The sequence below is a fragment of the Miscanthus floridulus genome, chromosome 17 (genome assembly GCF_019320115.1).
Source record: "Miscanthus floridulus cultivar M001 chromosome 17, ASM1932011v1, whole genome shotgun sequence".
NCBI lineage: Eukaryota > Viridiplantae > Streptophyta > Magnoliopsida > Poales > Poaceae > Miscanthus > Miscanthus floridulus.
This window is the reverse complement of record NC_089596.1, coordinates 104880686-104894174: the sequence shown is the minus strand read 5'-3', so window position 1 is coordinate 104894174 and position 13489 is coordinate 104880686. Positions and strand designations below refer to the sequence as shown.

The following is a 13489-nucleotide window of genomic DNA, read 5'->3' as shown; positions in this document are numbered from 1 at the left end:
GAATGGCTCAGCCCAAATAGATCTAAATGAACAAAAATGGCCCACTCTAAAACCCTACCTAGACACAACAATCTTTGAGCTTCACAGCTCCAATCAGTCGGCCACCATTCCACGGATAGTCAACAGACTTCCGCTTCCACCCGTTTCCGAAACCTTCCAGAACTCCAGCTTGCCTAACTTTTTCTTTCCCATCTCCGGGAGTCGCGGTGCTGTTACTGAGCGCAGCAGTGTTCTTTGCGCCGTCGTTCTACGCCTTTCCGCGCCTCTCTCTTCTTGGTACGCCACTCTCGCCGGACTTGGTGGTGGGAGAGGGAGGGGCAGGCGAGAGGGGAGCTTTGTTGCTGTTGCTACTCACACTGTTCCACTTGATATTGCGAACGTCGGTAGTGCGCTGCCTGTCCTTGGCCTCGCCTGTCTGCCTCAGATACCATGATCCCGTCCTCGCTGCTCAGGTAAATTAATATTTGTATATTGTTTCTTATCATGTATCTTATGTAATTGGATCTGAGCCGTACGCTTCTCTTGCTCGCTCCACTCCATGCCGAAGATAGCACAGGCAGCACCAATTGTGATGTTCCATTGTTTTCATGGCACAGCCAGCACCAATTTTGATGTTCCATTGTTTTGTTTCACTGTCTATTTTCTATTTCAATGTCATATCTTCTTTCTGGTTCCCAGGTAGTTAAGTGACACAACACACCACAACACCCGTGCAGCCACCACATAGGGATTTGGAACAGGTAAAGATCGATTCCTTTATGCCTTTCACCAAATGTCTACTGATTGTTTTATTTGATTTGTATGCATATAAACATGGATTCATGTTAGGACATCGTACTCCAACAACTCTAATAAAACCTAGAATTTTGGAATTAGATAATTGTCGAAAAAAATACATGTTCCACTGCTACAACAATAGCTATTCACCTTATAAATGCACTACTTAAATTTTACATCTATTATTGCTAATTTCAATGTTTCTAAATTCTACCATCAGTTAGTTTCAGGCTATGACATTGGACTCCATGCTTGCATGATTTTTCTTTTAATAAGTGCCTTGTTTCTTAAATAGTGTGGATTAGCTGTTCAAATTTCTTACACATGATTACATGAATTGTTTGAAATTAAGCACTGCTATATCGTTAAAAAAAAGAAATAGATGCAGAGCTATATTAAGATGAAAGCAGGTGCTCCTATTAATGAGTCATATGATTCTTGCTAAATGACATCAAACTGATCATGGTACAAATCATTGTAATATCTTCTGAATGATGTCACATGCATTTGTAGTATGTATCTTGTGGTACCTGAATTCGACAATCATAACGGCCACCTATATATGCATATATGTGTGTATCTACAAACAACTTATTAGTTTACATTGTTTAGTAGTATGTTCAAATTTTTCTTATGTTCGTAGTACATATTGCTAATATGCATCTCATAGCAACGCTGCAGCACTTTTAAAACTACCATCGTGGTTACTCTTGAGCAGTCTCAATTTAGACCAAAATAGGTAATCCATGCCATGCACAGTAAGGCCCTTACAACTACAATCTATGTTTTCATCATGTCAGTTTACCAAAACACAGTTGTTAAAATAATATGAACAGAAGATAACCCAAAAACGTTTAGTTATAGTTCTTTTAGTTATATATATAATAAAGACTCAACCTTTTTTGCCGTTGCACGAAATACTGCATCAGTTGACCACCTCTTTCATTGCAGTTCTACATTCCTCTAACATATTCACACTACCAGCTTGAACACTGATAATTTAGTTGACTCATACAGGTACTGCCCAAACCTGGTCTTTACAATGGAATCCTACTTATACAGACATCTAAAAGTTCTTGAAGATGATGGCAATATCTTGTTAGAGGGTCTCCAGCTCGACCATGCCATGATTGCTAGATATCCATCTTACGCACAAGGTAATTTCACAGCTGAGGACATCCATTATGCAATCGAAGAAACATTCCAATTTAAGATACACCCACAGAGAATAACACCATACAATGGAGAATACTTAATCCAAGCTCCATCCGCAGTGTCACAGTGCCTCCTACTTACAAGAGGGTCAATTCCGCTGTTAGAATGCAATTTAGCACTCATACCATGGACCAAAGAATATGGATCCACCATGGTTCCACTTCGAACGCAATTATCAGACCTTGGAACAATTGATTTTGATGCCATCACATGGAACATCCAGAATCAAAGGCAGCAAATCAGATCTGATGAGGCCATAAATATAGACATCTCCGGGATACCACCACATTTATGCAGCAACAAGACTGTCAAGACACTATTATCAGAGTACTGTTCCATAGATCGCATCTCCATAATCCGTTATGATTGCTCAGTTCAGGCCTATGCAACAAGTGACATCACCATACCACGCAACGTTCATCTAGGCGTGAAGAAGCAAACAGCAGATGGACTCTTTATTAAGATTTGGCCGATATGGTTTAGAACCTACCCAGATTTCGATGCACAAGAAATTGCATATCAGGATGAAATTCAAGCTCAAGAATACAAAGGTATGAATAGGCCTTTACATTTATCCGCGACTTGCAACTAATTAATCTAACAAAGGATAGGTTACAACCCCATTTACTATGAGCTCACACAAATTTTCTGCCTAACAGATGGAGACGCATTTTACCGCGCAGCTGCCGACAGAGACCAGGCTTGTGTTTCTTGGAGCGACATGGTCTCTCCAGATCATCATCCTTCGTCACCGGACTCAATTGGTATGCAGCTTTTTACTTATCTCAGCTCAGCATTAATAAGACAAGAAATTAATACCTCGCAATCTTTGAACACAATTAATCCCAACAGGTTCTGTCTCCGGCTGCAGCCATCACACAGAATGTATGTGCTACTATGAGTTCTCAGGTATACCGAGACATCTATAGTTCTCCTTGCAATACAACAATATATCTATATACATGAAGACAGCAGCTAACTACATACACCTAATTAACAGATTAAGAGCCGAAACATGTGTATACATCAAATGCAACACTGTTCCTGCTGACGGCCAGACCGAACAACCATATGAAGCGCCTACTCAGTACCTTGTATAATTATGTGATGTAATATATATATAAAGTGAACAGATGGTGAATCAGCGTAGCAACATAACCCTCACATGCAATTATGAAAACCAGATCCTGTTGAACACAAGAGTTGTATATATATCTAATTACATAGCTGCTACAAGCACAATGCCGTACTTCAAATTATATACCACTATGTCTGTATTTTTATTTCTATCGATCTGTGTCAAATTTTCTGTGCATCAACGTTCTAATATGTTGTCATGATACACCAATTACCAACATATTTTTAAACCATTTGCACATACGAATAATATTTTCCCCCTACGAAAATTGAACTGTAAGACTAATAATAGCAAAATAATACCATAATAAACTCGGTTTTGCATACGCAACTCATCCGTTCAGTTTTACACGCTATGGACAACACGGCCCAAACTCGAACCTGCAACAAGCATGACCTACTACAAGGATATTGAGCCCAGCATTTCAACCTTCTAAGATGAAGCCTATCTACTGATCCCGCAAGAAATATGGCCCATAACAAACTCAGACTACATCCACACACCCTACAAACAGAGACGCAAAAAAAATGAAATTTTTTTTTCCATCGGCATATCTACGTCCTTTGTCCTCATTCCACCTTCCCTGTTACTCTACTCAGTCCAGCTCCGCCATGTCCGATTCACAGCTGAAAGCAATACCGCCGTCGCCGTAGTAGCCGCTAGATCTCCTCGTCCCCTCTATCTATTGAAGCAGCCGTCTCTCTCAGTCTCAATTTTTACTAGGAAATCAATATCACGCTCCAATCGAACTACCGCATCTCCATTACACACCCCCCTACCACGACGCCGATACAATTGAACTCCTAACATACCAGTAGCGATTTCAATCGAAGATCAAACACAAGCATTACGCAAGAAGACGCATACCACCAGGACGAATTGTACACTCCAACGACATCTGAGACCCTGTAAGCATACTACTCTTTATTTGGTTAGATACCTGCAACAGTAGAGAGAATGACCTAAATATAGATCCATGAGCACAGATACAAATTCTTAAAAAAAATTTACCTAAATTTTAGCCAAAATCAGCAGCAAATAACACTTCCTGATTATTGCCTAGATGTACGTATTACATAAGAACTTGATTCACACTAATTATCTCATCACGTCATATCAGACTTACCAACATTTCCATACAAGCTTTGAACCTGCAATTTCAAATATTACCAATCAGCAACAATGGACCTACCAGGTAATTTCTATAAACTTCTTACAACCTTCCTGTTGTCTCACAGGTAATAACATATGCATTGTTCAGATTTAGAAATGAAACGACAATACAGCATCATCGGTAGACCACGGAAACAAAGATCACAGCAATATAGACCAGAGCAAGTTGCATAAGAGATTTCACAGCATTTGAGCCTGCACGGTATTTATGAAAACATATCATATCTACAGCCAAATCTCATTATAAGTTTGAACAATCCACACCAGCAGAGACAAATACTGGCATGCTCACCTGTTACAACATCAGACTTCGTAATTGACCTACTACCATGGTCCAGAGAACACGAATTTGCTCAAATGCCTTGGATCATAGGTATATTTCTAAATCTGATGTATGCACCCTACGCACATACGCAGAATCAATCAGATATCACTATATGAACTATGTTTACCTACAACTACAGATGCTGCAGACAATGATTTAGCCATCATCATAGATCCCTTAACAATCCTACCTGTTGCACGTGCACACAAAAAAGAAAAAGGTATGTTGTACATAATTATAGCAGTGTTGTCATCTACCAGCTTGTATAAATTCTAACACTCTTTGCCATGAAAAAAAAATAGGAACACACGTTCTTCATGATCAATTTGCAAGCACACTTAACGTTGCCTATGATCTCAGAGCACCTGACTACAGCTACATTGCACTAGATGCAATCATAGATTTATACCATGCAAAGCATAGTGCTATTCAAAGATGCAAACAGATTATTTCACACATCAGACCATTGATGCAGCAATTCTACCCTCAGTTACAATCCATAACCGAAGCCGCATGCAGTAGACTGCAGGTTCTCCAAAGCAGCAAAGCAAACACACCAACCAAATCCATCTATGATGAATTGATCCATTACCTAAGAAACGCCAAAGACCATGCAATCGTAGAAACTCCAGCAATCATTGAACTCCTACATGCAATCCAAGATTTGCCAAATCGATATGTAAATCTTGACAACTTCAGAACCATCCCCTCACTTCTAAAGGTAAACATTCTCACTTTTAACACTACAATCAACATTGGTATGGTGCAAGGCAAACATAACATTTTTTGGATGAATTGCAGGTACCTGTTACAGATTCATACACTAAAAGGCTTAAACAAATTCATGCAGCCGCTACGAAACAGGTGTATGGAAATGAAGCCATCGTCACAACAATTGAAACAGCAAAAGGCAGGTTCCAAACATACATCACAATACGAGATCAAACATACAGGTACAGAGAGATTCCACTAAAAACTGCAGCAACCATTGAGGCCATTGCAATCTATGAATCACTAAGGTACATCACCAATGTACTAGGATACAAAATCATTGACCTCAATCATGATACTTTAGCCACAGTTGTCTCTGCAATAAATAATTACAACGTAGATATAGTACTCTTGCAATCTTATATATCAGCAATCACAACCGAGACAGAGGACATCTATGAAGGTTTCCTACAGTTGGAGAACCTGTTCATAATAGAACCTTGGTCCACCACCAACAGCCCTGCAGACTTCACAAGATTGATAAATCCAATAATAGCTGCTGTCCAACACCACCACACCGCCATCAAGAACATATTTGATGAATTCACTAGCTCCAAGGTAAAGTTTATAATTCAAACTCAGCATGCAAAACCCAAGATGTAAGACTAACAATATAATGCATTTTATTGTTTTATCAATAGATACAATATCTCTCAACATACATAGAATCAGAGTCACCAACTGCAGTACCAAGCCGATGGATTCCAACATTGATGCAAAACAATCCTCAGGACGAAGCGGCAACATCAGCTGATCCAGCTACTCCAACAAACTTATGAAGCACACTTACCATGACAGCAACACATGTAGCATCATCACGGTCACAATAACAATGTATAATTATCTAGACTGTATGTGTTCCTACTCCACTATATTGTAATGCCTGCTAGGTGCAAGTATTCAACAACAAATGATGTATGAATAATATGTCTGAACCTTATACTATATGTGAAATAGCTATTTGTATGCACAGGTATTGCTTACATACTTTACAGCTACCAATGTCATCTAAACAGCAGAGCTTGAACAGATTCATACCAAAATAAAAAAGGAACCAAGTTGCAAATTACATCTGACTATGACATCTTTGTCTAAATTTTTGTTCTGAATAATATATTGGCCAGTACTGTTCTCCATCAGATAAAATCTGAGAGCTCAGGCTCTGCTCATTAGCGTGCTTATGCTATCTTTATATGCCAGTCCAAGGCTATATTTCCACATTAACACACAGCCATGATTGCAACAAATGAATAAATTCAAATGTTTCTACCTGCCAACCTAGCACATGAGTAATCGCAAACATGCCTAGATTGTAACACAGGGATAATCTTTCGTAAAACACTTCCCTACATTACCACGAAATAGTGAACTCGGTACATATAGAAGAAATCCAGAAGCTAATTACCAGATATTTTATACACAATCACATACACTTCTACCTTGCTGTACAGCTCATGCTGTTCAACTTACAGAAAGAACTCCATACACCAACTGGTCAGTGCATACACGATCACATAACCACAAGATAATAACATTCCAGCACCATTACATCTTCAGCTTATTATTCAAAGCCCTACAAAGCATCAAAGTCTCATTTACATCCATGAAGAACCAACATCAGCCTACCAAATTACGCACGACAAACTAACATCTCCCACACGGCTGGACCGCGATAGCAGCAGAAAACCAAAATATCACCTTCGACAATACTATGCTCTTCCACAAACATCTTCCAGCCCTATGTAATCCTTATAGCACCAGACCTGTAACCATGAATAGAGCAACATATAGCAACAGGGGAACCAACAAAGCGAAGGGCAACCGTCTCCTTCCTCCCAGGTATCACTTTGGAATATTGCTTTGAAAAGAACTGCCGCAGATAACAGCAGCCTCAGATCGTTTCACAAAATAAACATGACGTATAACCCAGAGAACAATCATATTACTCAGAAAACATACCATGGACACATTCTTTTTCTGGCTACCATTGACAATGCACACATACATAGAGCTACGTCCACCCGCCGCAGCCCACATAGTAGACAGACCTCTAACAATTCTGCCATTTATTTTTACACCCTCTGCAGTATACACCTGGTCTGGCCCAAAAAGTGAGTCGCCATGAGCCCTCATACCTAGACAGAGAAAAAAATTGTTCCAGATTACACTACATACAGTGCCAAAATAAAATCACAATATATCAAAACAAACCACAATGACAATTATATGCAAATAACAATGTACCGTTTCCAAATCCAAACTCATATGCAGCACCAAGTCCGTCCTGCATACCTAAAACTAAATAGTTGCCATGATATTCCAAAGTAACAGCTTGATTCACTTGCAAACCTTCACATATGACAACCAAATCCCATCCAGTGTTAAGTACATAATAATTCGATTTCCTCTCCATGTTCACCTTATACACACGACCTGATTTGGTATGGATGTACATCCATCGATTATATCCCCAGTTGATATTCTCTGCGAAGACTTCCTGCGAGGCATAAAATAATGCACCAGCGTAACAGAAAATAAATATTATATAATATTACAGAGACAAATTTTTTCACAATTATCTCAACAAATTAGCCCTAAGACATAAAGTACTACACCAACGTAGCAACAGGAAAAAGAATACAAATTAGGAAGACGCAGTTATACATAATTATCTCGCCAAGCTTGCCCTGTAAGGTCGATATAGCTCCATATGCACGACATCTGGCCCTTCCTCCTGATCACAATGAGTAAAGGCACAAGACAAACTTAACAATGACAGCAATCATAGACCGATATGCAAATACCCTATACAAAAAGTATTCATGATTATACTCATATATATACCGTCAATGCTTCAAAGCCACATGAACTTGAAAATGACCCAGAACTCCCAGCTGGGATAAAGGGTTCTGAGCCATATGAGCTTGAAAACGACCCAGAACTTCCAGATTCGATGACGATAACTTCCCTCCTGCGTTTATAAGAACAGCAAATTTATCTTATCAGAACAGAAAAAAAAGGCACACCAATTCACAGGATGATATATGGTTTAACCGTTTTTCGCACACCCTGCCCACCCTTATCTACATCTCTGCACGCATTACTCTAATTTCAAATACATCATCGATAGATCAGGTCAAACCAACATTACTATAGATCAAATTATTATAGGCCATAGTACAGTGAACACACGCACCCTGTTACTGAATCTATTCCTAAAACTACCTCCAGTGATCAAAATAAATCAACAATACTGCTATGTGACCATATACTTTTACAGAACTGCTCATACTGCTTCCATAACCACCACTCCCACTAATTGAATCTCTAAAATTTACAGCATCTATTTACCTCATCAATCTGATGAAATTTGCACTTTCTACTTTCACATTGTAAAACAAAATACCCCACACACACCCCCCGCTGTCCACCCCCCCACTCCCCAACCCCCACTCACCTACACCACTACCTCCACTCGGCCAAGACTATCATCAGCATCGAAAAACAATATCTAAACAAACGAATCCCAAACAGAATGCGTGTATACGCCGCAAACAAAATCAAAAAAAAAAATTAAAAAAGGTGCTGCCTCCATAATATTACCGGCAGAGCCCACCGCTGCGCTTCTTCCCATCCTCATGTGCCTTTTTTTTTTGCCTTCGACCAACCAACATCTCCTCTCGATGCCTTCATCGAAACCCTAGAACAGCACGTAATCTATCAAACCCGTGATTCAAACTACGGAAAAAAAAGAGGCGAACTCATCTCAACGTGCGACGGAAGATTAAAATCATTGATAACAGCACTTTGCACCCACCTGATTAATCCTTGTAGACAACTAGCTCCGAATCGCCGCCGTGCTCACGAGATTGAATCGAAAATCTATCGGAGCCGCGAAGAAGAAGAGACTCGATACTCCCGTGACGGCGAACCGCTGCAAATGCTTCCCGTGAATGTACAGTACACGAGCCGGAATAAAGCACACGACCGCAGGCCCAGCCCATCCACTAACCGGTCACACATATGTGGCCCAAAATTTTAACATGCTGAAAGGAATGGCCCAACATTCGTAGTAACCTCCATCCATTACGCTCGCCTTCGCCGTTTTTTTTGCTCCACCCCCTTCCACGGACGCGCAAGGGCGCGCCCATCCACTAGTTAATTTACAAGTTAGATTGCACGCATGCTGGATGGAGATTAGAAGGGGGATGTGGTACATCGTTTTGAGGGCAAGAACGCGGACACACAGGCGGAAGCCGAAGCGCAGGAAGAAGAAGCAGAGCGTGGCGAGGACGACGGCGGACTCGATCACCCACAGCAGGTGGAAGACGACGCTCTCGTACAGGCGGCGGAGGAAGTCGACGCGCGGGAGGCCGGCGGCGGCCCCCTGCCCGTGCCTCCGCCGGCGCAGCGCGGCCGATAGCGCGCGAACGCGCAGCGCCCACTGCGGCGACTGCTGCTGGCCGCCCGCGCCCGCAGGTGTCCCGGCCACCGCCGTCGCCATCTTCTTCCTCAGCCACTCCCGCTTCCTCCCGCCGGCCATCGGTTGGTGGCGTGACCGATCGATCAGCTTGTGCTGCCGCGTGCCGCCGAGAACGAGCTCTCTGCTTCGACCCGATCCTGTCCTTGATCAAACACGCTAGGCTAGGCGAGGCGAGGGCTACTCTGTGCAGAGCTTTTTATGTTGGAGGGAGGTCGGATCGTGACGCGTTCTTGGAGCCGCGTGTTGCCGAATCGTTGGAGCATGATTTTCTACACATCCTCTGATATCATATAGGAGAGGCCGAGTGGGGTGGTTGAGATCAGCCTGCAAAAGTCGTCTCCCGAACAGGTCGGGTCAAACTGTAACATGGGCCAGGGTGCAATGCTAGCCAGACCGGCAGTTTCCTGGGAAGATGGCACGACGGCGCGAGCTTGGCTTATGCAGTTGACCTAATGCAAGCGAGACCAAGGATAAGTGGGAGTGGGTGAGACGAAAAAACATTCTGTGGGAATGGTTGTAGATTCACGACATGTGTCTATGGGCAGTACATAACGTGAAGCGAGACTGTTACTTAAATTTAGAAGAAATAATTGATAACAAAACTACATTCTTCCATTTGTTCCCGCTGCTCCATGAACAATGTTCCCGATGATTCCCCCCCCCCCCCCCTGGATGAGATGGTGAGCTTGTACGTGGAGCCGTGTCAACAATGCCTCCCCCCCCCCCCCCCCCCCCCCCCCCCCCCCCCCCCCCCCCCCCCCCAACACCCCACCCACACACCCCCCAACTGCATGAGGCAAGATTTTTTAGACGCCTTAGCTCCTAGATCCATGAAATCCATTGAGCTCCTCAAGAGGCGCTCTGAAAACTTCTATTTCGTGGAGTTGAAAGAAATTATCCACCACATGTGCAACTCGTTACACAATGCACTGGTTCGACTTTTCTTTCTTTTGTCTTTTCCCATCGTGCAATCATCCTGGCGCCTCTTTCCATCGCGCAACCCTCCCCGCTGCCGCCGCCGTGCCCAGCTCCTCCCTGACTACGCCATGTCTGGTGCGGCGTGGCCACAGCCGGCCCTGGCCCCGTTGCGCCTCGGCCTCGCCGTGCTGCCCCCTAACCCAATGCCTGGCCCCTACCACTCCGTGGTCACGCCCGGCCCTCGCCCCCGCCGTGATGCCCTCCTTGACCTCGTGTCGGCCAAGCCATGGCCGCACTCCGCCTCGGGCAGGCCATGGCCGCGTGGGGCGGTTCGAGTAGGCATGGAGGAGGATGACATATGGAATTACGTTATTTTTTATTTGAGTTTCTGAATAATCTTTTATAATTACATGTGAATTTAGATTTCATGCTAGAGCTTTTCGAAACAGTTTTCTAAGAGCTTAGATTTATTGTGCGGCTACTCTATGGTAAAGTAGGTGCAGTGAAGTTGCTTTTGTGAAGCCGAGGCTCTTCCAAACTAGCTCTAAGCACAAGAGCACTTACGTAGGAGCTCTCAAATCAAATCATGCCCTATTCGGAGGGATCGAGTTGGAGTTGGAGGGGATACCAAAGATCATAACCGTCACTGTGTATATGAGTCTATCTGTACAAGGGCAAGCAACACCGCAGCATTTCTGCTAGAGGGCAGAGGCACAGCGTCACTGGTCTCCATCTTGCTCTTCAGATCTGCCTGTGTACATGTACGTATCCTCTGTAGTCTCTGCTGCATCGGTACATGCTTGTCTCGGCTCCGCCTTCAGGCTTTTTCAAGACATCACGGTCGGCACCTGATGATGAGCTGCCATTCTGCAGCCGAACCTGCGGCGGGGGCAACGCGGCGGCTTGGAACTTTTGTTGCGTGTGCAGGTTCAGCCGCTCACCGTCAGTGACAGTGCTGCGGTCAGGAGGCACGTAGTCGCCAAAGACACGACGGCCGTCGTCACCCTGCGCCCGGGCAATGCCCTCACGGCGGCGCTGATGTTGTCGCCGTAGTCCGGCGGCGACATGTTCCCGTACAGTGGAGGGGAGTTGCCGTATCCGGCCGGTGGAGAGCTCCCCTACCCGGGGGGAGACCCGTACGTTGGCGTCAGCGGAGTCGACGTGTTCAGGACCGAACCACCGGTGCTGTCAGTTCACCAGAAACGACAGAAATCAGCACCTGTAGCTATGTTTCGTGTATTTCTTTTTAGAGTAAAAAAAGTTTCTTTTTTGTATTGGCTTGAGCTGGTAGAATTTACCTCGTTGCTGGATACTGACACGTCGAAGTACCTGCGCATGCAGTTGCAAACAAAGAAGCGAATGAGTGCACATCTATGCAGATTGCAGAACAAGAGGTTGCTTTGGTCTTGACGTGTTCAGGGGTGGAGAGTTTACTTGGGTTGGCGGTGGTGAGGACGGCGGTGCCGGCGAAGTCGCAGCTGGTCTGCACGGGGTTCTTCTGGTAGTAGCTGTTGAAGGCGTAGGACGCGTGGTCGCGGACGGTGTCCGGGCTGAAGCAGCTCCCGCTCTGCTGGATGGCGGAGCAGTCCGCGCCGCCCTGCCCGCACGCGTAGTCCAGCGCCACCTGCAGCGCCGTCGCGCTCGCGCTGGGGCTCGCCACGCACCAGCTCCCGCCACCAGCGCCAGTGGCCAGAGACGGCATCGCCGGTGTCGCGGTGGGCATCGCCGTCGGGTTCACTACCGGGACCGTGGCCAGGGGCGACGTCACGTCGCGCTCCAGCCTTGGCAGGTCTCCTCCCTGCTCGCTTCGCCCCCCTGCAGCGTGAACCAAACCAAACCAAAGCATCATCTTCTTTTTCAGCAGCGTCTGGACGAACGAAAGCTCTCGTCTTGTCCTTCATTTGATTGATCTCCTCCAATATTTGGATACTGACTAATAAGCAGAACAAACAATAGAAAGCAGATGTTTGTTTGGTACTCCTAGTTAATACTCCTGGTAGGATAGTGTGTGTTTGTCTGTTGCTGCGACGTACTGACATGACACTCTGCTCGACTGCTCGTCAGCTTCAAATAAAGTGGCTAAACAAGCAGGCAAAAGACAATGAGATCTCCAACCAAAAACCATCCATCTTTGGTGTTCAAATCGAAGCTAGTACTAGCAAGTAACGCAGGCACGCACCTACATGACAGGTAACAGCACCAGCAGCCAAAGTACAGTAACTCACCATGGCAGTGGCAAGAGAGGAGTACAAGAAGAGACGCCAAGCCATGGACTGGCCTCAGAGCCATGCCAAGCTTGCTCAGCTCTCAGCTCCGGTCTCTGAGGTCTGAGCTCTGGCTCCCAGCGAGGCAGCGAGGCAGTAGGCACGAGTGTGCTGATTCAGGAACGAGTGTGTGTAAAGCGAGCTGGCCAGCTGCTGCTGCTGCTATCACTCTTCTCCTACTCACTGCATCTGCAGAAGCTGCTGCTGTGCAGACAGACGACACGCACTGTCAGTACACGAACAGAATCACAGGTCTTGGCCGGGGAATAAGAGGAAACTTGGGCAGGCGGCTGCCTGTTCAGGACAGGAGGCTTTGGTGATATGGTTAAAGTGAGCAATAGATTAAGCGAGAGGAGTGGGAAAGTGAAAAAAAAGAGAAAGATTGGGTGAGTTGGGACTTGGGAGGCGATCAGGCGAAAGAAAGA

At 44.7% G+C, this 13489-nt stretch overlaps 2 protein-coding genes across 3 annotated transcripts; both read right to left on the bottom strand.

Annotated features, from left to right (window-relative positions):
• Positions 1–6956: 6956 nt before the first annotated feature.
• LOC136518958 (uncharacterized) lies at positions 6957–10127 on the bottom strand. 2 transcript variants are annotated; one of them, XM_066512635.1, is made up of 8 exons: positions 9412–10127; positions 9217–9333; positions 9003–9099; positions 8244–8370; positions 8064–8133; positions 7644–7896; positions 7359–7534; positions 6957–7269 (listed from the first exon to the last, which is right to left on the bottom strand). In XM_066512635.1, exons 5-8 carry the CDS (start codon positions 8118–8120, stop codon positions 7138–7140), a joined length of 618 nt encoding a protein of 205 aa, XP_066368732.1. In that variant the 5' UTR covers positions 8121–8133; positions 8244–8370; positions 9003–9099; positions 9217–9333; positions 9412–10127; the 3' UTR covers positions 6957–7137. The 2 variants fall into 2 exon arrangements, with proteins under 2 accessions (XP_066368732.1, XP_066368731.1); XM_066512634.1 differs by having other exon boundaries at positions 9217–10127.
• A 1289-nt stretch (positions 10128–11416) lies between these two features.
• On the bottom strand, positions 11417–13277 carry LOC136519043 (major pollen allergen Ole e 10-like). The gene is made up of 4 exons (XM_066512719.1): positions 13026–13277; positions 12235–12615; positions 12099–12129; positions 11417–11985 (listed from the first exon to the last, which is right to left on the bottom strand). Exons 1-4 carry the CDS (start codon positions 13087–13089, stop codon positions 11919–11921), a joined length of 543 nt encoding a protein of 180 aa, XP_066368816.1. The 5' UTR covers positions 13090–13277; the 3' UTR covers positions 11417–11918.
• Between the last annotated feature and the right edge of the window lie 212 nt (positions 13278–13489).

Bases quoted from the DNA above. Each gene is read 5' to 3' on its own strand.
- LOC136518958 (XM_066512634.1), bottom strand. From the start codon at position 8,120: ATGTCGTGCATATGGAGCTATATCGACCTTACAGGGCAAGCTTGGCGA. The intron at 7,897-8,063 runs GTATAACTGCGT...TATGCCTCGCAG, and splicing joins AAGCTTGGCGAGATAATTAT to GAAGTCTTCGCAGAGAATAT. The intron at 7,270-7,358 runs GTATGTTTTCTG...TATCTGCGGCAG, and splicing joins AGAAAAAGAATGTGTCCATG to TTCTTTTCAAAGCAATATTC.
- LOC136519043 (XM_066512719.1), bottom strand. From the start codon at position 13,089: ATGGCTCTGAGGCCAGTCCATGGCTTGGCGTCTCTTCTTGTACTCCTC. The intron at 12,616-13,025 runs GTGAGTTACTGT...TTCACGCTGCAG, and splicing joins CCTCTCTTGCCACTGCCATG to GGGGGCGAAGCGAGCAGGGA. The intron at 12,130-12,234 runs GTAAACTCTCCA...CTGCATGCGCAG, and splicing joins CCTCACCACCGCCAACCCAA to GTACTTCGACGTGTCAGTAT.